Consider the following 24,288-nt stretch of genomic DNA (forward strand, 5'->3'; position numbering starts at 1 on the left):
TCGTTCAGCCTTTCTGGCTAGATGGAAGCCACTCATGAGTAAAATTAGCCAGAAGAAAAATATTTTTTGGTCAAAATGAGACACTATAAAAATGTCGAAAAATGTAACTTGAAAACCAGCTAATGTTGAGATACTTTTACATAATTAAATAATCAAACCTTCAAAACATTATTCCAAAACATTATTCCGGCCTCTTTTTAATCCTTACTCATGATGCTGTTGATTAGGTGTCTTCTAACAAGCTTTGGGACATTTCACCTTAAAATGTATATTGATGTATATTTATATATGTCTATTTTCAGTTTTATTTATGGGCAAATTTAAATGAAGGTGAATTCTTATGCGAGGCAACATGTGTGTTTGCATCCTTTCTGTTGTTGTACACCATCTTTTCTGGATTAATTTTAAGAGCTTTCAGAGAATTAACCTTGTGTCTAGGGGAAAGGTCACAGTGGAGTGTTTTGTATAGATTTGTCAGTTCTTTTCTTCCTGGATCAATACTATAAAGCATCAGGCAGACAGAAAAAGAAAAAAAAAAAAAAAAATATATATATATATATATATATATATATATATATATATATATATATATATATATATATATATATACCTCAAGTATATTAATGTACTTTATTACTCATTACACAACCTAATCTATTTATGGAAAATGAATGCTGACTGTATTCATTCTGTGTGATCATAGCAGCCAGATAGTAATCACAAGATAGTAATCACAAGTGTACAAAGTAGCTTTCAGGTAGAAGTCATTTCCAAGCCATATGTTATTGTCATTTCCAAGCAAAACATGTTATTGTCAGGAAATTTGGACAGATGAAATTAATTATTACTTTGAATTTTGCCTGTTTGAAAAGAAACCCCTGTAGTGGATATCCCTGTTTTAGAGTTTAAAGTGTCTAGCATCTATACAGAACAGGAGGTTTTGAAGGAAATACTGTTCTGACCCATTTGGAAAGACCCTTTCAATCATGTCCTGTCTAAGAGGAAAAGAATTTCTCATGCCAGACTGGCAGTGTGTTTAGGCTCTGATTTAGATGGTGGAACTGTATTTTGGATATGTCTGATATGTCACCAGTCCCACCTTGTGGGTGGCTGTCACAGCTAGATTAGAGGCTGCCAGCAGGGTATGCAAATTGTTGGAAGGTCTCAACATTCATGTGCACACGCTCAGTAAGGTGACTCACACTGCCCCTCACTGTTTTTTCATGTGAGTATGTGGGTGTACTTCTGTCGAAATATATGTAGCCTTGCAATGGAATAAGGAACATTTACAAAGACCGTATGTTGGTGTAGAAATGTATGTATCTGGAAAGGTCTTTCCTAAAAGAGAACTTCTGTACTCTCTAAATACAATAAAGGCAACAAAATCCAGCTCAGTGAAGTTTCAGAGAAGGTTTACTTTTGCTATATTAGCCTAATGCTTGTGTGGGCTTATTTCTGTAGGATCATGCAGGATTGAAAAGGGCAGACCTTTCAGATAAGTGGGTGGCTACATTAAAGGCTGTTTGAACTTCAGGACTTTGGGCTCCAAGACCTTTGGAACCATATATGGTGTTGCCAATATGTGGGATCCATTAGAGATCCACCTGTCAAATCATTACTAAAAGTTTAATAGTATTACTATTAAACCATGTATCAGACACTCAGTGCCCAGATCACTAGTCGTTAGGTAAAACTGGTGGTAACATTTTACAGAAAGACAATATATATTCACTTTGATGGCAAATTAGGTGCAAGTAGTGCTATGAGAACAACTTTTGTCTACATGTGTCTAGACAAAATGAATTTTATTTAAACTACAGTTAGACTATTGTAACTGTAATTCAGAGGCATGGTGGAATTGGTTGGCGAAACGTATGACTGTTCTCATCTATCTACAAACAAACTTCTCTCTCTACCTTAATTATCTTATGAGAGTACAGTAAAATCATTTAGTGTGTTGCATGCATGTGAAGTGTGCTTTCAGTAATGAGTGTTGTGTAAATTATGTGTTCAAAAGATGACATATCACTATTGCTTAAATGTGTCTTCTAGTGGGGATCGAAACAAGTAGGCAGGCATTAGCGTTCAATCATGATAAATACAGTACCTCACAGAAGTGAGTACACCTCTCACATTTTTGCAAATATTTTGTTATATCTTTTCATGTGCCACACAGAAGAAATGGCACTGTGCTACAGTGTAAAGTAGTGAATGTTCAGCTTGTATAACAGTGTAAATTTGCCGTCCCCTCAAAATAACCCCACACACAGCCATTAATGCCTAAACCGCTGGCCACAAAAGTGAGTACACTCCTAAGTGAAAATGTCCAAACTGGCCCCAAAGTGTCAATATTTTGTGTGGCCACTATTATTTTCCAGCACTGCCTTAACCCTCTTGGACATGGAGTTCACCAGACCATTACACTCCCAACACCATGCTTGACTGTGGGCAAGACACACTTGTCTTTGTACCTGGTTGCTGCCACACAGGCTTGACACCATCTGAAACAAATAAGTTAATCTTGATCTCATCACACCACAGGACATGGTTCCAGTAATAGTCCGCTTGTCTTCAGCAAACTGTTTGCAGGCTTTCTTGACCATCATCTTTAGATGAGACTTCCTTCTGGGACGACAGACATGCAGACCAGTTTTATGCAGTGTGCAGCGTATGGTCTGAGCACTGACAGGCCCGACCCCCCACCCCTTCAACCTCTGCAGCAATACTGGCTGGCAGCATTCATACGTCTATATCCCAAACACAACCTCTGGATATGACACTGATCACGTGCACTCAACTTTGGTCGACCATGGTAAGGCCTGTTCTGAGTGGAACCCATCCTGTTAAACCGCCGTATGGTCTTGGCCACCATGCAGCAGCTCAGTTTAAGGGTCTTGGCAATCTTCTTATAGCCTATGCCATCTTTATGTAGAGCAACTATTCTTTTTTTTCAGCTCTTCGGAGAGTTCTTTGCCACAAGGTGCTATGTTGAACTCCCAGTGACCAGTATGGGCGAGTGAGAGTGATAACACCAAATTTAACACACCTGCTCCCCATTCACACCTTAGACCTTGTAACACTAACGAGTCACATGACACTGGGGAGAGAAAATGGCTAATTGGCCCCAATTTTCACTTAGGGGTGTACTCACTTTTGTGGCCAGCGGTTTAGACATTAATGGCTGTGTGTGGAGTTATTTTGAGGGGACAGCAGATTTACACTGTTATACAAGCCGTACACTCACTATTTTAGACTGTAGCACAGTGTCATTTCTTCAGTGTGTCACATGAAAAGATATGATAAAATATTTACAAAAATGTGAGGGGTGTACTCACTTCTGTGGGGTACTGTACATGGCTAAAATAAATAAACAGATATTTAGTAAATTAAGTCAATCACATTTCTCATTAGTTTAAAGTCTAATACTAAACAATAAATCTTTCCAGGAATCCATATGTTTAATTTATTGTGCACAGCAGACTTTATAATTCAGTGTATCTGAATCCACACTGCACGTGACTCACATTCATCATGTAGAAGAGTAGCAGAGGAATAATTTAGAAATATGCACCGGTGCTGTATATGAAAGTTTATTAACTCGATTAAAAGTTTATTAACTCGATTAAATGTGGTGTGCTTGTGACTCATAGCTAGTGTAGAGCTGTATTGTTGCTCTGCCTGTGGTCATCTAATATAAAAATCCAGTTTGACAGCTGGGATGATTGATGGTGCCACAGTGCAATTATGAGGGCAGCAATATCACTACTTCTGACCTTATCTTTCCCTTGTAATATTATAGCGGGTTCCTAGTAAAATAAAGTAACCTATAGGACAAAACTGATACAGGGATATTGCTGATTTTCCAGTAGATGTGTTTGTTCCTTCTTCATGTTCATTCGGAATATATTTCTGAGCCATCTTCTAGCAGATTCATTTTAATAGTGCTACCTAGTGTGTTACCCCTAGTGTGATGGTTTTATTTTTAACAGAAGGAAGTACATATGCTGAAAGCACTGATGACAGTGTTTATGAGAGTGACTCTACATTCTACAAACATACTGAAGGTAAGTGACAAAAGAGGTCCAGCATTATCTAGTCTACAAAATGTTCTAACGCAATGGGATTAGTGTTCTGTGTACTGTGTCATTGCAGAGCGGAGTATGGCAGAGAGCATCAGTGTGGCATTGCGTGTGGCTAAAGAGGCCATAGATGAGGCTATTACCAAGGCAGAGAAACAACCAGGCAATCAGGTACTTATTTGTAATCTTAATGTTGCATATATACATTAAGGTAAGCTTATTCCTTTTAATTTTATATGTAGGAGATGCTCATTCTTTTTCGATACATTTAGGATGGAAAGCTGATTTATCCCACACAGTGTTTACATTTTATTCATTTGAAAAGGTAATAAAAGCATTGTTTCTTACAAAGCTGGACCGCAAAAGAATGACTGCGTAATAACATGTTAACAGTTAAACAGAGAATTCAGATTGATCCATGAAGGACGTCCTGCTTTAGTTCTGGTAGCGTGAGTGTTGGGCATGAAAGAGGAAGACATATCAAGCAATAGTTTCTTGAACTGATCAAATTTTCACACGGATTTCAATAAAGCACATATCATTTACGGCATTTAGCAGACACCTTTATCCAGAGCAACTTACATTTATCTCATTTATACAACTGAGAAATTGGGGGTTAAGGGACTTCCTCAAGGGTGCAGCAGTGGCAGCCTGGTGGTCCTGGGATTTGTACTCACAACCTTCTAATCAGCAGTCCAACACCTTTCCCACTGAGTTTCTACATTCCCTTATCATGTGTTCTGTCTATGATGAAAATGTAGATTTGCCATAATATCAAATCTGTAGCCAACTGCAGCTTTTGAAATACTGCAAATTTTAGGAGTAGTCTGATTCTACTGTATGACGTTAACAGAACACATGACAGTACTGACGTCTATTGTTTTTATTTCTGAAGGAGAAACTGAAGGAGGCTTGTTACCTACGAGACAACAGAGGAGAGCTGATAGAAGAGCTCACCACCATGATTCTGCAGACAGTGAGTAACAGGATTGACCAACTACAAGGAAAATAGTAGTTCAGTAACAACTGTGCATTATTACCTGTTTGTGTTATCCAAGACAAGCTTTGCCTGTTCCACATGGTTTATTTATTTTTTTTCTTCTTTGTATATTCTGACAAATCATTAAAAGCACATTTTTTATTTGGGGGTAAAGAAGAAAACATTGTCATTTACTTTAGATTATCTGCAAGAGTCGAGATCTATCTGAGATGCATACAGAATGTAATTTGGAGACCCCACCTGATCAGAACAGTAATGTGAGTTCTCCTTTCTCTGCCACTGTTGTTTTAAAGACAAAATAAATTATGGAGGAGGGTAAGGAGGAAAGTACTTAAAAAAAAGAGGAAAGTACTTAAAAAAGGAGGAAAGTACTTAAAAAAATTAAATAAATAAATTATTGTAGTTTTGCTGCATGTGTCATTTTTCCTAAACAGCCTCTGTTGTCCTTTCTTCTCAATCAGTCCCAATCAGCCTCCTCACTTCTCACTGATGAAATTCTGGCCCAACATAATAAAACTGAGCAAAGTTCCATGCACTGCAAACAAGGGCTAAAAAAGGATGAAGTCCCGGCTGTTGCAAGCTGGAATCAGAATATGGACTGGATGGAAAACTCCTGTAAGTCTTTCTAAAACTGGGATCTAGATATCTGTGTACCTGCAGAGCAATAAGAATATAAAAACAGAAATAAACCTGCAGTTTTACAAATACTATTTATTCTTCATGAAGGCCCTGTAATATTTCTAAACAAATAATCTGATTATGTTGCTTTCCTATTCCTAATAGGCTTTGTCATTATTACTATAATGCAATTCTGCATGGCTATAATACATTTGTTGTTTGTTCGTCTGTGTGACTAAAGGTGCATCCTCAATGCTACAAAGTCCAGATGGAAATTGGTTTGCCCTGCAGAGTACTCAGCTGCCTACACTGAGCCTACCGACCAAACGAGAGAACCTGATGTTCAGTGCGCTGGAGAAAGAATCTGGTATGATTTCAGCCTATGATGGAATGGTCTCTGACACTGAGTCAGACTCTGACGGAGCATGGGGTGCTGCCCGGGGGAAGATTCATCGCAAACTGTGCACCAGCTACCTGTTAAATGACCGTCATGCCACCGGCCCCAATCCAGCTATCAAAATATCCACAAAATATACTTCAGACCAACCCCAGAGTGACAGTGACCAGAACAACCCTGTGCCCCAAATCTATAGCCCATCACTTCCCCTCCTGAAGAGGAAGGTGTCTCTAGAGGACAGGTACATGCCTTGCCAATGCCATAGTGCCATGGGTGTGACCACAAACCCTTATGGTGGAGAAAGTAGCGAGGATGGCCTAGAGGACAACAGGGTCAAGAGGACACGGCGGAGGAGAAGACATAAGCGTGAGGCTACAGAGGGGAACAGCTTGAGAGTATGCAGTGGGGAAAGGCTGTCTTTATCTGAACCTGTGAGGAAAACATCTGAGATATTTATGATAAATGGTTAAACGAATGCGTTTATATAAAGATTTTTAATCATCATAAGTAATATTTCGTATTTTTTTACAGCAGGATTATGGCAGGATGCTATTAAATTACCTTTTGAAATGCCAGAGCAAGAGGCAGAGTGTCTCAGAGTTTCCAAGTGATGAAACCGTGAACGCAGACACGCCAGACTCTGTGACCCCAGACATTCTGAAATCTGGGGCCATGACTCCTGGTGTTTTTACACCTGATGCAGAAGACCCCACCGCTGAGCATCAGGTTCTGAATAGTACTTCAGATCAGCAGCTGACATCCAAACTGAGAGAACTGGCCAATCATGCCAATGGAACACAGCTCTCCAGGAATGGGCTTGATGGTGTAGAAGAGCCTGTAGATAGAGAGAGGGAAAAGAAAGAAGAGAGGGACAAAGAGAAAAGAGAAGACTTAAGTGATATGGAGGTGAATGAAGGACAGAAAGTCTCTGAGATAAAAGAAGAAAAAGATCAAAATGTAGGCACCAGGTTAACAGATGTAGAAGACAATAAGAGAGAGAATTCAGAAACAAAGAGCACAAATATGATCGATAATTTGCACAATGAAGAGACAGTAGAGAAACAAAGTGCACTTGCAATAGAGAGAACTACCAGAATGTCACTGGAAGAACCCAAAGAGCACAGACAGAGAGAATTCTATAGCACTTATAACACTGACTCAGAGAGGCAGACTAAAACTAACGAAGACGAAGCAAATTATTTGAGTGAGAGAGCGCACGTAGATCAGAAAGGTGAACAGGGAAAGAAAGACAGATCGGAATGTAGACAGGGAGATGATACTGAGTCTGAACCTGTAAATCAAGACAGTATAAAGAGTAAGGAACTTATAGAACTAGAGGCAAAATGTCTTTTGGAGACACCTGTAGAGAGTTGTGGAAAAAGTGAAAAAGATGAGAGTCAAGAGTGCAGAAAGCAGACAAAAGACACTGCATATGAAGCTGAAAGTAAAAAAGACAATGCAGGAAGTGAAAATAGAATGAACAAGGAGAAAGAAAGCATAAGATACATTAAGGATGATCTTGATCTTGGTGAGGAAGGGAAGTCGACATATAAGCAAATGACCGAGAATGTGGTTGCGGGTTTAAATATTATGGAAGAGGAAGCAGAGGCACAAATCTGCAGTACAGCGTACAGCATATCAGATTTCACTGATGATTACTGTAAGGAGAAGGAGGTAATAATGGGAAAACAAAACAAACAAGCACAAGAGAGTGATATGGAAATTGAGAGCAGAAGTAACTTCGTTGGGAAAACAGAAGAGCAAAGTTGTGTAGCAGATGCAGAAGAGTGTAATGAGCACACACTCAAAGATATTCTGGACTGCACTACTTCTGGACAGGAAGGGTTTCTCACCCCAGAGGAAGTCTACAAGGTAAGATTTGTGTTAGATGTTTTACAGCTTGTGCATTGATTATAAAATGTAAATCTGCTTTTTACTGTACTGTCTCTTCTCACTTTCCTTCTTCCTGTGCTTCTGGCTGGGACTGTTAGGATGTGCACTTAGAAAAAGACCTGCAATTTATCTTCACTCCGCTACAGCAGGTGATTCCTCCAAGTTGTAATGGAATGAAATTTATTACAGATTTCCATTTAGCGAGAAATGTTATATAAGGTACAATATTAAAAGTATTAAAGGGCTTCAACTGGATAGCTTACCTTACATCAGCTTCCTTTCTTAACCTATCATTCTTTCCTTTGCTTGCTTAATTATGCCAAATAAGCTTGTGGGCTCCACTGACAGATATGTATATATTTTTTATTTATTTTTTGACTTTTTCTAATCTTTCCTGAAAGTCCCATCAATGGTACTGTATGTGTGTACTGTGTGTGTGTGCTTGTGTGCATGTGCATGCATACCTGTAGAAGTATTCAGCTGCATCTCTGCGCAGTATCACTACTGAGGTGTTGAAGGTTCTCAATGCTACTGAAGATCTTATCCAAGGTGCCATGGGTCTTAGCCAATCAGAATCATGGGATCGACCTACCCTTCCTCCCACTCAGAGCAGGAGACTAGATGAGCAGCTCAGCAAAATAGAGGAAAATGTAAGAACTCAGCTTGCAACTTGTCACCTATAAGCCTCAAGCAAATGCATAGAATTTGCACATCTGGTCTGCAATACTCCATATATCGATAGCATACACAGAATTTATGTTTATCTCTATCAGGTATATGTGGCTGCTAGTGCCGTATTTGGGCTGGAGGTTGAACTGGGAGACATTGAGGAGTGTGCACGCAGCATCAGTGGACACACCACAGAGGAAGAACTCTCTCAGCTGGAGGAGCAGGTGGCATCAGCTGCAGCTCAAGTAAAGCAGTCTGAGCTCCAGGTATGTTACGCCTCACTACTTTGCTCCTCCACACTGCTTCTGCTAGAACACTAGCTGAAACATATAATGCAGCTATACTTCTTCTTCATCTTCTTCTTCTCTTCTTCTTCTTCTTCTTCTTCATCTTCTGTTGTCAGTATTGCTGTGGTTATGACAACCTGCATTTTTACCCTGATGAAAAGCAGATATTATCACATGCTTAATTTGTTATAGTTTTCTATATAGTTTTCTTAATGCACCTGCCTAGTTAAACATCCCATTCCTATTAGTGTCCAGATACCTAGTCTAGAAAAAAGGAAAAATAAATTTTCCCTACATAGATCACATTGCTGATAAATTTAATAACACAGATCTGAGTGGGTTTGGAAAGTATTCAGTCCCCTTCACTTTATGTACAATGTTTGTATTATAGATTCATTTTAATGCATTACATTGACCAATAATCTACACAATAATCCATAATGAAAAAGTTTGAGCTTTTGGAATCTACAAAAAAATAAACCTTTTATTTAGTACTGTATGGAAGCATATCTGGTAACAGTCATTCTTCCTAGGAGAACCTATTAAGCTTCATTAGATCTGAAGTGGAGAATTTGACTTGTTTCCGTTATTGTTGTGCTGAAAGGTCAACCTTCATTCCTTTCTATGATTACTCGCAGGATCTCTCCATGCTGCTGAAAAGTTTCTGAATAGCATGATTGGTAGTTCCTTTGTTTTGCCAAAGTTCAAATGAATAAATTTAACTTATGCATCATCCTCTGTGGAGGACTTGTTAAGCTTTGTTATAGAGTTCATTCTTGGTTACTTCCACGTACAAGGCCTTTTTAGCCTTGTTATTGATTTTGGCTGATTGACAGCTAAACCGTAACATGGTTTTAAAAAATGCCTTCATAGACTTTCCTTATATACATTGCTTGATTTTTGGTATGATTTTGTGGGACTGTATACACACAGATGTATGCCTTTTTTTAAATGATGTCTTATTGTTTAAATCTGCCACAAGTGGAGCGCGGTGTTATCTCATGATAATCCTGAACAAATAGGATGCACCTGATGCACCAGAATGTGCCCGAAAGAAATATTTCCGTATATAATAAGTTCCAGATTTCCAAAAATATATTTTGACTCTATTATTACAGTATACATTGTGTTATACATTGTGTTTGTCCAAAAAGTATGTATAGAACAACAAATTGTGAGGACAGTGGAGGGGTCTGAATACTTTCTGAACACACTACAGTATTTAGCAGTAGAAGGTACGGTTTACTGAGAGTTAGCGCTAACTCATACAACCATAATTGATGATAATCCTAATGAAATCTATAGTCAGGACACTTTTGGGGTTTGTGCCCTTCATTTGTGTCCTGGGCAGGGTAGATCTGCAATATTAACATAAAACTATACTAAATGTACTTTTTATTTGCAGGTGACAGACATTGCAGCACGAATTGCAGCTCTGAAAAATGCTGGCCTTAATGTAGCCCCACAGACGCGTTTTGCCAAGGTCAGAAGAAAACACAGTACCATGCCAGTGTCCTGAGCATTTGACACATTTGTGCAGCAGTAACACTGCTCATGTTCACACACCCACACGCATACCTAGTAAAATATATATCATTTTTATTGCAGCCACAAACCATAGATTCATCTCGCCAGCGCCGCCGCCGCCTGCCTGCACCGCCAATGCAAGGTAACAGTCAAAGCATCAAACTGTCCCAGGGGTACTACATCATGCCTGATTGCATTCAGAATACTGCACAGCATGCAGAAAACAACAAGCAAAAAAATAGTACCCCATAAGAAACGTCAAGTTTTTTTTTTTTTTCAGTCTTTTTTCTTCTGTCTATTTTTAGGCAAAAAGACGTAGTGAGTCCAGGAGCTCAGGAAGCATCACTTTACAGCCAAACAAGCCGAACCTCCGTGCCTTTAATCAGTGAATTACAGGCCCAAACAACCTTTTCTGTTAAACATAACCACATCATACACCGCAAAACTGATTTTGATCACTATTGCCAGACTATGAGAATGTTTAAATGGTCAAAATGTAAAAGAAAAACAAAAAAAAGACCAAATATGATCATTATGTGCATAATATAATTTAAAATATTACAGGGTAGATTTGCTGGCTATCTGAATAAGGGCGTCTGCCAAATGCTGTAAACGCAAACAGTAGGTTATTTATGTTCTAGACACATACATGAGATCATAAGTTTTTGATCCTTTGCCATATGCATTTGGAAGATTCTAAACTGATCAGGCTTTATTAACTTTGTTGTTAAAATCTAATTATAACTCTTTTTATTTCAACTCTTTCTACAAGAAACATTTACATTTTGTTTTTCACAGCACCACTTTTAAGAACATCGCTAACAAATCCTGACCATTTCTGTGCAATTAGCTAGTAAAGCCTTCCAGAAAAATAAATTTACAAGAATCACACACTAGAATCATATATACAAATAAAAATGTGTAGTTATTTAGTGTGCATTAAAATTCTCTATGTAACATCATATCAGTGTTGCATGTTTTTTTCATGTTGACCAAATAAGCGGATAAGAATCTTTTTTGTTCAATAATAAAAAAGAACTACAGTATATAGTGCAAATACATTTTCTTGTGTAAATAATATATATACACACACACACACACACACACACACACATATATATATTAGGGCTGGGCACATTAATGCAGAACCGCATTAATTGATTAACACAGACTGCGTTACGCATTAACGCAGTTAATTATTATTATTATTTTGAAAGTCAATTGATCAAGGGCTCTGAATATACATACAGATAAACCATTGGATCACAGGAGGGGTGGAATGTTGATAAGTACTGGTTGTGTAAGACCAACAAGAGCATTTGGGTGGATGGGGTTAAGACTACTGCAGCACTCACACAAACTGGCACTGAAAAGAACTAGCAGGGACAGAAAAATGGAGAAAGGTACCAAACTCTTAAATGGACATTTTCATTTCAAATCTTTTCTCAAATGTTTCTGCTGGTACCTGTACAGAAAAGAAAATTAAATAAAAGAATTATAAATGTTAATTAGCTGTTGGTGTCTGTTATAATGTCATGATCGAGGTTCTGGGCTCTGAGCATAACTTGTTTTTCTATAACAAACTAAACCCTGGCGCTGGCAAATAGCTTTGGATTTAATTTAATTATATTAATGTATAAGTTGAGATTTACATTAAAATGCTTGTAAAGGAAATACTTTAAAAAAAAAAAGCACCTTATATGTTTTAAGTGTTTGCCAATCAAATGTTAATTCACTTTTCATATAGCTCATATATATGAAATATATACGTTCATATAGCAGCACTTAAAAGTGCAAAATACAATTCTTTTGAATTCATTATTGAGTTTGTGCATAACAATGCGATTAATCATGATTACATCATTTCAATCATTGCCCAGCACTAATATATACATTTCATAGCGATCAATAGATAGATAGATAGATAGATAGATAGATAGATAGATAGATAGATAGATAGATAGATAGATAGATAGATAGATAGATAGATAGATAGATTTATCAACATTTGTTAAAAAAATATAGTAACTGTTCTGAGGTATGTTTAATGTCCAGTCTCTTTACAGATGAAGTTCTGTACATGTCAACGATGTCCCACAGCAAGGAATCTTTCTTTTTGGTCAGGCACAATGAAGCCATCTCTTTGGTCTGTGGTAATTGAGCTCTCTCGTCGGTCTGCAATGATGAAGTTGTCTTTAGTCTCTATTAAAATGAAGCCTTCTTTGTCTCGTCCCATAGCCTCCACTTCAGCATAGGCTGGGTGGCCAGAACCTCGCCGAAACTTCATCACAGGCCATTGTGTTGGCCGTCTCTGTATACGCAGGAACATTGAGTTAAACAGAGTGTTTTTACACAGTAAAAGAGAAATATGCATAGTAATTAAGGTACTGTACTACTAAGGTACAGTAAGGTGCTGCGTAACCCTTGCCGCAAAACCTGCTAAACCCCTGATCTTAACCCTTAACTGCTCAGCTAAATGCTTGAATTATATTTTGTCAACTTTTTATGTCATTTGGGATTAAAGTCTCGACCAAATAAACATTTAAAAAATGCATCTAGTTTTTGCCATTGACAAAATTTGTAACTTCAGATTTTAAAATATGGAAGAAATGAAACTTGCAAAAGAAATTGTTTATGTTATGACCTCGATGAAGAACAGGCTGGCACTGGAGGTAGGATGATGGTACATGTAGACTGTAGCCAGTGCTGCGGCCACCATTAACAGCACAACGAGGAGTAGGCTAATCAGCAGACCCGTCTGTAGCCTTTCACTTTGTTCACCTGCCTTCCCTGCCTCAGAGGCTGTCAGAACAAACAGCATTAAACAATCCTCAAGCACATACCATATGCTGCATTGTGTAATTATTATTATTATTATTATTATTATTATTATTATTATTATTATTATTATTATTATTATTATTATTATTATTCGTAGTAGTAGTTTTGTTATATTTATTGAAACTCAAAATCCAAACAGTCCAGCATGCCAAAATAGAACAATTAATGTAATTAAATATAGAAAAAGTAAAAAAGAACAAAGAATACATAAATGACATAAATCCCCAATAATAAAATAAAGAGAGGCCGATAATACAATAGAGGGAATTCTTTTCTATGTCCTATACATTATGATAGGTACAGTATGTACAGTACAGTATGTATGTTGGAACGTGTTGGTAATGTAAAGTAATCTACCACTGTCTCTTCGTCCCATCTGTCCGTTTATTTACCTCGCCTCAAATATGGGACACAGAGGCCAATTCGTTTGCTTTTGTTACACACTGAAGACATTTGGGCTTGAGCTCAAAATAAGAATATGAAATCTAATTATTAGATGTGCAAAAGTATAGGAACAAAAGTATACAAAAAACCTTATTTTATGGTGGATAATCTTTGCTTGCGATAATTAAATTGAGCCGGTGACCCATTGGCATCACCAGACTGTTGGTGTCTTCTTTGTGATACTTTTACAGGCTTGTACTGGAACTTATTTGTTTGGAGTTTCTCCATTCAGCCTTCCATTTTAAATCCCTTTGGCATGGAAGCTGCTCAATTGGCCCCACTCATAATTAGCCTCACTGAGAGCAACTCACCATGAAAACAGGCAGGCCAGAGTCCTGACCTGTTCCACAACATGCCTTCTTATGAGAAGCAACCCCTCCTCTTGGGCTATATTCAGCGGTCTGTGCTACTAAGCATCACCGTGCACATTTTCCTATAAAATTCTCTAAAATTGAAATCACCACTGCTAGTGGAGTGAGTGCACGAGGTTGTATTGGTTCCTTATGACTTTTTGATATAGCTTAATCAGGTGTGTGGGGTGAAATAGAGTGCAAGTGCGACTGTGAGTCTATGAACACTGTAAAACTGCTGCAGATCCCTGCCAGGAAACTGACGAGAAGGTTCCGTGAGACAGATTCCCAATGATAATGATGATTTTTATTAAAATGTTATGTTACATCTTTAGTTTGTATTAAGGTTCCAGCATGTGTGTGCAAATAAAGGTATCTAGGAGTCTAGCAGTGTATCCCTGGTGGTTATCCGGTCTAAAACTGCACTCATATAAATTACTAGCATTTGTTGTAGACCAAAGCTTTTATAAAACAAAATAATATATATATATTTTTATCCAAATAGATAAAAACAGTTCAGTGGGACACTTACATCTAGCTTCAGTCAAAGGAAGTAAAATCTCTGTCCCTTCTGCAAGAAAAAAAAGCAAAACAGAACAAAACATAATAAGTAACTGACTTATTTTCACCTCTAGTATCTACCATATTACTGTCTCTGGATATAACATTTTAGAATGAAAGGGAATCTTTTATATGAAATATATCAAACTGTATTCCATCTATTTTATGTCCACCACTCCATTCTAATTTACAGGCCCAGCGTTATTAAAGGAAAGACTTTGGCACTTGGCCTCATGGACTGTGAAGTGGAGATGATGTAAGCTACACTGTCACTGCCTGGTAGATTTACAGTGTTGTTATGTTGGATAAGGCAGGCTGAATGTATTAGTAAGACTCTGTAAACATGATATACAGCCTGTGCTTCTGGCTGTTGGCCTGGTAAACAGTTGAATTGGTTTCTACTGGCTTATTCTTTGTATTTGCATTTATATATAATTCATTGTGATAGAATTCCCTCCATAATTATTAGTACACTTCTACAGTCATATGCAAAAGTTTAGGAAGTTTCCACGATTTTCCACAAAAATCGTGACAATTTCCACGATTTTCATTTAGAAATATTTGGATGTTTGGGTCAGTTTTGATCTATCAAATAACAGTAATATTTTAGTAGTGAAATGAGGTTTATTGGACTAACATGGTAAAATGGTACAGAACAGTCTTTTAACCTCAAAAATAGAGACATTGAGTTTTATTTATGTATTTTAATTTTTATTTAACTAAATATACATTTTTAAATATTCACCACTTTTACAGTGAACATTTTTTGATGCATGAAGAAAAGATTAAAACTAAGTAAGGTTGAAGGGCACTTGGTCCATTCCTCCATCAGAATTTTTAAAGTTTTGTTATATTGTTGTTAGGGTTATGCTTAAACATTTGCTGCCGGACTCTAAGGTACTGTATGTCCCGGTAGTGTGATTTTTATGTATCATGTTATGTGTTTTTGCTTGTTTCATGTTCATCTGTCCTTGCCTTTATTCTTCCTGCCTCTGTACACCTGTCCCTTATGTGCCCTTAATTGTTTCCCCTATTTATTCCTGCCAAGTTGTGTTCTGCAGCATGGAAGCCTTCGAGTCGTGGTTATCTCCTTCTGTGTACTGTGTTACATACATTTGAGTTTCGATTTCATTTATATGAAATCGTTTATTTGGCTATCCCTGCATTTGGGCCTAGTTTTTACCCTGAGAGGCACTACACCCCTCGCTGATTGTTAAGCACGTTGATGAAGAGTGTAGAGTGTAGATTGCTATAGTTGTATTCTTATTAAATTCTACTCACGATTAACAGAGATGGTAGTGAGATGAATATTTTGGGACGAGACCGTGCTGATAACACTGCTGTATCTGCTGGGTTGGGCTGTGGCTGTAGAGGCTGCTGTGTTATTGATTGCAGGCCCAGTGCTTACAGCATGTGTTTTGATTGTATCACTGCAACTATTGTTCTTTATCTGTAAATTCATTGAAATTTAGTCAATAATAAATGTAACAAAAGTAATAGAGAATAATGTTACAGTAACTGTGACAATGCCAACATGTTATTACCTCAATCAAACAACCACTGTCAACCCAGTCTTGACGATTTCGGTCAAAGCCGCTGGAACATCTGCACACCAGACATATAAAATAGTGTGTACAGGATACAGTTCTTGACTCTGTGTCATTATGACCACACTTTCCTCCAAAATCTTCCCATGGACCAGGTATAGGATATAGGATGTAAATACTAATATAAGGCACAAAAAAGTGATTAAAAAATGGATATAAATGAATGGCACCTTTGTAGGCGGCTGCACCAGCTACAGTTGAAGCCGATGCGAGCTGTACCACAGCTGTCACAGCTGGAGAACTGTAGGCAGGCTAGTGCAATTGGGATGAACAGAAAACAGGGCATAATTTAACACAGAGGTGACAAAAGTGGAAGAACATTCTGGTTCACTCACACTAAACAAATAAATACACACCACTAAACTGAGAAAAATGACACGGTGGGCACGACGGTCTTAAAGATAGAAAAAAGTCTGATCTCATTTTGCTATGAGAGAGACTCACTCGGAAGCGGCAGCAACTCAACAACCGTGGAGTTGGTAATTTTGGATTTCAACAGCTCAACTCGATGGTACTCATATATTGTTCTCCTTCGGATGTCGATGTCTGTAGAAATACAAGGGTTCTTAGAGCTGCTTGTCTGAGCGCATTCACAGATATTTGTTAAACAGAATTAACAGAATTCTTTCTTTAGTAGTGACACATTGTACCTGGAATCTGCTGAATCTTATGAAGCACCACAAATGCATCAGAAAGGCCAACTTTCACTGGATGATTCTCTGATCTAATTTCACTCACATCAGCAGGAATCTGAGAATTATGTTTAAACAGCATTAGCAAAACAATACCTTTTTTATTTTATTTTTAGCCATGAAAGTCAAACAGTTCCAAACCTCTTTGTAAGCAAATGTGATCCTTCCATCACTGTGCAACAAAGCCTGGAAAGTAAAACTGCCCAAATGTGGGTCATCCTGGAGGTAAACATGGTCCCACTGCACAATAAGAGCTGTGCCTGTGAACCAGAGAGATTAGCTAAATCACATAATGACCTCTTTTATTCTAAGGTCTAAGAAATGTGGTGGGAAAAACAGGATATGTGCAGCACTCAACCGTACCGTTATCAGAGTAAATGATGGTGGAATTTGGGGAAATACTCGGGTCAAAGTTAGCCATAAGTGGAGCAATGTACTGAGTGGCTGTCAACATCTTATGGATCATGTCTCCTGTGTAGAGAAAACCTGTGGACATGGGAAGATTCTTCACAGTAATTTACTACAAATACATCTTTAGAGTATGTTCATTTTGGACATTGTTAAGAACTCACCACCAGTAGTCACTGTTATTTCTTTCAGTAAATGTCCATAATAAGGAAACTCAAAGGACAAGTTCACAGTCTGTAAAACAACAACCAATTTATTTATTCCATTCAGAGGGAACAGGGAAAGTCCCACAAAATAAAATTAAAAAAATCAGTATGTACTTGCATTAACAGTATGTTTGTTGTGTTGTGGCTATACTTGTTGTGTTGTGCATAATATATTTTCATGTTTTCTATATAGAAAGTTCAGGTTTATAATAGGGAAAACCAGGAACGATTGTAATATTGTAATATTTTTTTGTAATTGACTTCTAGTTTGATTTTTGAAACACCATACTAAAATCACAATTTTATACAAATACATTTGTCTGCTAAGAAATTATACAATTTATGCCAATTTACAGTTAGCAAAATAGATATAAATAATAAGCAAACACAAAGATATTCAGCTACAATATGCTTTAGGCTGAAATGTAATGGTATGAGAAAAATATAGAAGTAATGATGAAAGAAGAACCAAGAAACCATGCACGTCTTAGCTGCTAATTGTTATGATACTGATACAGCCTGGTAGAACTTATAGCTCTTTTGGCATTATATTAAAGGACAATTCATTGCACACAAAACAGTAGTGTTTCTTATCTGGTTAACTTGAAAACCCTTGATTTAACATGTTTGGGTTTTCTCATGTTTGGGTGTTTCCTTGATATTATTCTGCAACTGACACAAGTAACACATCACTATCAGCCCTTATACAGTCTCAGTATCATCATTCATTCATTCATTCATTCATTCATTCATTTTCTACCGCTTATCCGAACTTCTCGGGTCACGGGGAGCCTGTGCATCTCATGCGTCATCGGGCATCAAGGCAGGATACACCCTGGACGGAGTGCCAACCCAGCGTAGGGCACACACACTCTCTCATTCACTAACACACTACGGCCAATTTTGAGATGCCAATCAACCTACCATGCATGTTTTTGGACTGGGGGAGGAAACCGGAGTACCCGGAGGGAACCGCCGAGGCACGGGGAGAACATGCAAACTCCACACACACAAGGCGGAGACGGGAATCGAACCCCCAACCCTGGAGGTGTGAGGCAAATGTGCTAACCACTAAGCCACCATGCCTCCCTATCATCAATCATATACTGTATAGTCAATATTCAGCTCTTATGAATTATATGGTTATGTTTTGTATGATAAAAGATTCATGTTTATTAGCATACCTGAGCAAAATCAATCACAAAAAATAAACTATAAAACTAATTTTTTAACATTTCAGTTATGAGCTTAATGCTATTATAAACATGTACAGAGGAAATCAGCTGACTGCATTTAGATAAATACATGACGACAGATCAATAATTCAGCTTCTATTTCCTGATATTTACATCTACTGTAGATGTGATAAATAACTCGCCAAGTTTAGTGGAAGACAATCCAACATTTGATGAGCAAAAGTGCTTCAATTTATAATAGGATTTGTGCCCATACCAAAGCTTGTCTGTGAGTATTAGGGAGGACTCCGTGAAACTTTTCTTTATCCATCTGTTTTAAATCCACCCATAAATCCTTGCTTGCAGCATCTGTGGGCTGGTAGATTTTGGAAATGTAGTAGATATGATCTATATCTTTCTGTCAGACAAGAAAAGACATAAACTATATGTAAGCGAAACAGGTACAAATATAAATCGCAGGGATTTTTTTTCTTGAGTTTTCAGTTATAAAAATAATTGAATACCTCAGTGTGAGATTTGTTTAGGTGGTTCTTATTAGTTAATACTTCATGGTGGTGTTCTGTTCCAGACCTCCCACGCTCCTCGTAATGCCCATATTCCTGAAAATGACCGGCCCAACCATGACTGGGCTGTGTAGAGGAGGGCATCCCACTCTTCTCTTTCTCTTTTTGGATTTTTAGATGTGTTGCTGCACTCTGCCTTTCATGAATGGTCTCAAATGCTGCATGATGAATAAAGAATTAAATTCACCCGGTACTATATATTCCATTTCAGTCTCAGTTCACGTGCATAATGTCTATGTGGAAAAGAATTCAGTACATTTTAAATATATTACGCTTCTCTTTACTACCATTCTGTATATATCTGGTGGCTGAAGGACATGAAAGGCTACAAGGGCATGCAGGGTGCTTTGGATGTTAATTTTCTGGTAAATAATTCAAGTTTCTCCTGATTCTCCTGGATCTTCTGATAACACTGTAGACTGTACTTTGCTATGAAGCTCCAACCTTACAAAACTACGCAGTCATATTGCCAACCATATACATACAGTGCAGTATTGTCAAATCATTGCCAATCATCATGATTTCATTGAGTCATATTTCACATGAGTACAAATAGGAAAATACAGAAAATCGTTAAAGCACACAGACTGGCCACAACCATCAAATCATAACCAAATTCAACATCAGTGTGCAGAATGTACTCTCAGAATGTACTCTCAAATTGCTCCACTTACTGGAGGAAATGCTAGAACAGCTCATGTAAGGTTATAATGTCAGAAAACAACAAAACATTGCCAGTGTGCATCAAACTTGAACAAAAAGTTGCTTGGTCTGATTGACATTGCCTGGTTCCTCTGTTTAGTGTGAAGAAAATCTGTGGCAGTGTGATGACGTAGGGAATGTGTTCCAGTCACAAATTAGGACATACACTGTGAGAAATATTGCAACATCTTTGACATAAATTTTGCAGTATCTGCAAAAATAGTGCAACAATAGTGCAACATTCATGGAATACTGTTGTGTGGTACAACATACGTAGAATAGCAGAGCACGAGTCATAGCTGTATATTAAAGATGCCCTGCCACACGTATTTCATTACTTTTGTGGTAATGTCTGACGTTTACCATGGACTCTGTAACATTTTTTGTGGAAAAAATGCCTTGGTTATCTTGTTTCAAGCCATTCTAGTGTGGTATAGAAAGCCTGCAGGAAGACTCAGCTCGATTTGTGCCAGTTCTCATTAATATTCAATGAGCTATGCTGCTTGGCTCCGATTAGCTAACCACTAGGGTATGAGAGCATGACTATTCATTCACCCAGCACAATAAGTAGCCTAGTCTAGAGTAAATTTGTTTACAATCACCTTGAATTGTGGCAGAATGGCTTCTTCGAATATATTGACGTTTAGCCATCCTTGATCTTTAGGAAACTCACTGAGCACATGAATTCTGTGGGAGTGCTCATGTATAGTAATGAGCTCGATCATTTCTACGTCACTCTGAGCAGCTTTTCTAACTGACCAGATTTCTCCGCTTATTTCTTATCAGTGTCTAGAGCTGACAGGGGAGGTAGCAGTTCATTTTTACAGTCCCGACACAACACAAACACATATGGACCTGACACATATCAAAAAATACAAGTAAAAACGGTTTTGTGTGGAAGGGCACCTTTAAAACACAAGCAAATTCATGCTGGGACACAACACACAACTAGATATGTGTATGTAATAAACTGTTAACTCACTGTGGAATGAAATTTCTTTTATCGTAATCCTACTCGATACTCATTTGCATAATTGTATATATGAATGAGATTCAGTAATGCGTGTATCTGTTTTTATCTGAAATACAGATTAGATGAATGCATTTGTTACATTCTTCCAGGGACAAATCATCAGCTTTTCACAAGAAAGAGTGAAACATACTCTGCATTCCTCATAGTTGCAGGTGGACTGGTGGGACCATATACGTACAGGCCAGGGGCAATGGTATTAATATGAATTTTCATGATCGCTTTGGTTTATTCTTCGCAGCTCAGTTACTCCAGTACATGGTAGTGAACTTTCTGCAAATTAACCTTTGTAGAACACTGCAAAGTCAATCAAAACTTTTTAGATTTATAACCTTAGGAAAGAACCCTAGGTTTGCCTGAAAAGACATCCAGTCATAAAAACAGACAGAAAAGCTATATATCATCACCTTAGTGGTGCACCTAGGTGCTGACCGGCACAAAGGGCTGTCTACAATTCTAGTAAAGTATCCTCTATGAGTTCATACAAAGCAAACTTGACATCAACACAAGGGGGACTTTTGGACTCTTAACTCTTAGAGAATGTTAACAATGCAGGGTGTCTGGTCCCTTTCAAAAACATGTCCAGGAACTTAAGAATGCCTAGCATTACAATCATTTGTGCTAGGGTTCTAGCATTCTGTATTATTTCCTGAGCTGCTGTGACATAGCCATCAGTCCCTCCAAAGCTTCAAGCAGCCAAATGACAGGACGCATATACCCTGGCAGTCTACACCATTCCATTCTTATATTGCAATGTGTACAACCTAGTGTAAACCAGGGACGTGTTTGTCCTTTTGGGACCTTGAGAAGACTACTGCAGTTCAAATTTTGTATGCTGTGTAGTGTGGTGATTGAGTGAATGACATGGGAATGCATACAAGACTTTTATCTTGAGTCTTCTATCTTGAAAGGTTGTTTGAGTCCATTAGGAAAAAAAAACACATTTAAAAAACACACATGAATGTACCCTGAGCAATGGGACTCAGTATGTGGCTTCACAACATAGTTAACATCTGATAGGATTACATACGTAAAGGAAGGGATTTAAAGACAGTGACTGCAGTCTTTCTTCATAACAACAAAATGCATGGTCAAGGTTCTACCATGAACCTACCTTTTTGATTATGTCTCATACGGAATGGCTGCATGATCGGGTTGAAATTTGGTCAGGCCGGACGCTCTGAATTCTGTGCCCTGAACTACAGAAATGCCTGGTCTATTGCCCTTTTCTGGTATGTTAGTGTGGTTCTGTTAGTGTGGGACATCCTTTGGTGGTCAACCAACTGCTAGGTTAAGGGTGCTCAAGTGTCTGTCAGGAATCTGACATGAGTGTATCATTTGTCTCCTTTAGAGGATAGCCAAGGCTGTGGCTATCTGGCGCTAAGAGTCATTGACATGTCCAACCGGTTTTCTCAAACTGTTTGCAGTCTGCAAGCAGTACCCTAGGTCTGGTAAAGTCTAAATAATTCTTACTCCCAGACACCGCTGCATAGTGCAATTCAAGAAAGACTGAATATGCTTTCTCAGCTCAGAATCAAAATTGAATTCTCCCAGTTGGGTCAATATCTCTGTTTAATTAGCATAGGATACATCTAAACTGAAAACCCTTGCTTCGTTGTAGTCACAGGCAGTGAACACACTGCGGATGATCATCTCTGGCTTCCGGAGAGATAATCACTCAGAGCCATTGATGTATATAAACTTTGGTGGTTAACCATGAGAGGTATGCCTCATGCTTGGAAAGCTCACCACATTAGAAGAAATGTGTTTTTGTTTTATTGGTTTTAGCTCAACCACTTCTGAAACCAGGACATTCCTACACTTATGACTAGCAGACCCTTTGACTTTGGCACGTGAGTAAAATCTGACTCAATATTTGAGGTTAAATCTTCCAATTGAACAATCTGTGTGGTGAGTGTGTGGTGCGGTGTGTGTGTGTGTGTGCGTGTGTGTGTGCGAGAGAGAGAGCTCCATATGTTACACTCAGCAATATCTGAGAGGTAAATGCTATATAAATTAAACTACAAGTTCTAGTGGAAGTAAAATCATAAGACGTTAATGTCATTGCTGACTTAGAAGGACAGGTTATCTCTAGCTGTTACTGTAATCACAATCTGTTACTCAAATTGTTGCAAGGTGAGAAGAATAAAGAGGACAGAGTCCCATTGACAGTAAACTGTTTATTGTGGTAAAGTTGTTGGTGTGCATATAAGCTTATAACAATGTATCCAGGTTTTAAAACACTGCCCCTAGCAGTTAGGAGGAGTGGAATAAAACCGGACATATCACTAAACAGGGCATGTCAAAAAAGTCAAAAGAACAAAAAAAAAATCTAGTGAGGAGAAAAAATTTCCATATAAATATGGTGGGGGACAAAACCAAGCATATCAGAAAATTGTGTAGACAAAAACGTAGTACGGACAGAAAAGGGCATGACAAAATGCTGTATGGACAAACCTGGGGCATATGAAAATATATGTTGTGGACAAAACCAGTCACATAAAAATCAGTCACATGAAAAACCTGGTGAGGATACAGTATATCCCCAGCTTGTATCTAAATTATATCTATAATCACCACACAAAATCTGCGACCTTAATGAATTTTTTTTTAGCAATTATTCCCTTGGAAATGATATTCCGTCTTTTCCCATTACCTGTTACTGTGCAAGTAAATATCATGTCTGCAAACTGAGTTCGATCATATACTCACCAGTTTTCGACAGCACCTCAATGGTAAGCCTCATCTGAATGGCTACGAACAGTCCAAGAAACACATTGAATCTTGTTGCCATTTCCAACACGGACAGCTCAATAATCCTGAAACTGTGCTTCGTAACAGCACCTTCGTGGACTTCTAACTCCGCTAGATCTTCAGCTCGGAGTGGCATCAGCAGCACAGGAGTGTTTCCGTCTGACACTTGCTCACATACAGTACACAGTGCCTACATACAGCTCAGACAACCAACTACTGATTTGACCAAACGGGGATGGTCAGTCCTCTGGCAGCCAGAATGGACTTTTTTATTCAGCCAATTCAACCTATTTTCAACAACAACAAAATCCCCCCTTTTTTTGATCACTTTAGTTTTTTTTTTGTTTGTGTGTGGCACCCATTTGTTGTTGCATCTTGTCTTGAAAGATAACTCTACTGTCGATCTCTGTATATACTCAGTCAGTTTCTTAAACGTTTCTTTCCCAGCATGGATATCTGAGATC

The 24,288-nt window shown here is 38.1% G+C and overlaps 2 protein-coding genes across 6 annotated transcripts in view; one reads left to right on the forward strand and one right to left on the reverse strand.

Annotated features, from left to right (window-relative positions):
• Window positions 1–11,432, forward strand: part of myripa (myosin VIIA and Rab interacting protein a) — a 29,539-nt gene extending 18,107 nt beyond the window's left edge. For 2 of the 5 annotated variants that reach the window (XM_027168986.2, XM_027168985.2), the window contains exons 5-17: window positions 3,990–4,064; window positions 4,153–4,250; window positions 4,975–5,055; window positions 5,259–5,336; window positions 5,541–5,694; window positions 5,939–6,525; window positions 6,626–7,966; window positions 8,086–8,136; window positions 8,458–8,637; window positions 8,761–8,922; window positions 10,349–10,426; window positions 10,552–10,612; window positions 10,776–11,432. In XM_027168986.2, coding sequence (XP_027024787.2) covers window positions 3,990–4,064; window positions 4,153–4,250; window positions 4,975–5,055; window positions 5,259–5,336; window positions 5,541–5,694; window positions 5,939–6,525; window positions 6,626–7,966; window positions 8,086–8,136; window positions 8,458–8,637; window positions 8,761–8,922; window positions 10,349–10,426; window positions 10,552–10,612; window positions 10,776–10,789 — 2,960 coding nt within the window. In that variant the 3' untranslated portion in view covers window positions 10,790–11,432. The remainder of the gene's footprint in view (window positions 1–3,989; window positions 4,065–4,152; window positions 4,251–4,974; window positions 5,056–5,258; window positions 5,337–5,540; window positions 5,695–5,938; window positions 6,526–6,625; window positions 7,967–8,085; window positions 8,137–8,457; window positions 8,638–8,760; window positions 8,923–10,348; window positions 10,427–10,551; window positions 10,613–10,775) is intronic. The other 3 variants (XM_047821496.1, XM_027168987.2, XM_027168989.2) reach the window with 3 other exon arrangements.
• A 1,121-nt stretch (window positions 11,433–12,553) lies between these two features.
• On the reverse strand, window positions 12,554–24,198 carry plxdc2a (plexin domain containing 2a). The gene is made up of 14 exons (XM_027169481.2): window positions 24,183–24,198; window positions 23,762–23,983; window positions 19,279–19,496; window positions 19,032–19,172; window positions 17,538–17,607; window positions 17,329–17,451; window positions 17,107–17,225; window positions 16,924–17,023; window positions 16,718–16,819; window positions 16,444–16,525; window positions 16,211–16,271; window positions 15,948–16,116; window positions 13,115–13,272; window positions 12,554–12,781 (listed from the first exon to the last, which is right to left on the reverse strand). The coding sequence occupies exons 1-14, from the start codon at window positions 24,196–24,198 to the stop codon at window positions 12,554–12,556; spliced, it is 1,809 nt and encodes a 602-aa protein (XP_027025282.2).
• Window positions 24,199–24,288: the final 90 nt, after the last annotated feature.

This window comes from Tachysurus fulvidraco, chromosome 1, assembly GCF_022655615.1.
Source record: "Tachysurus fulvidraco isolate hzauxx_2018 chromosome 1, HZAU_PFXX_2.0, whole genome shotgun sequence".
Taxonomy (NCBI): domain Eukaryota; kingdom Metazoa; phylum Chordata; class Actinopteri; order Siluriformes; family Bagridae; genus Tachysurus; species Tachysurus fulvidraco.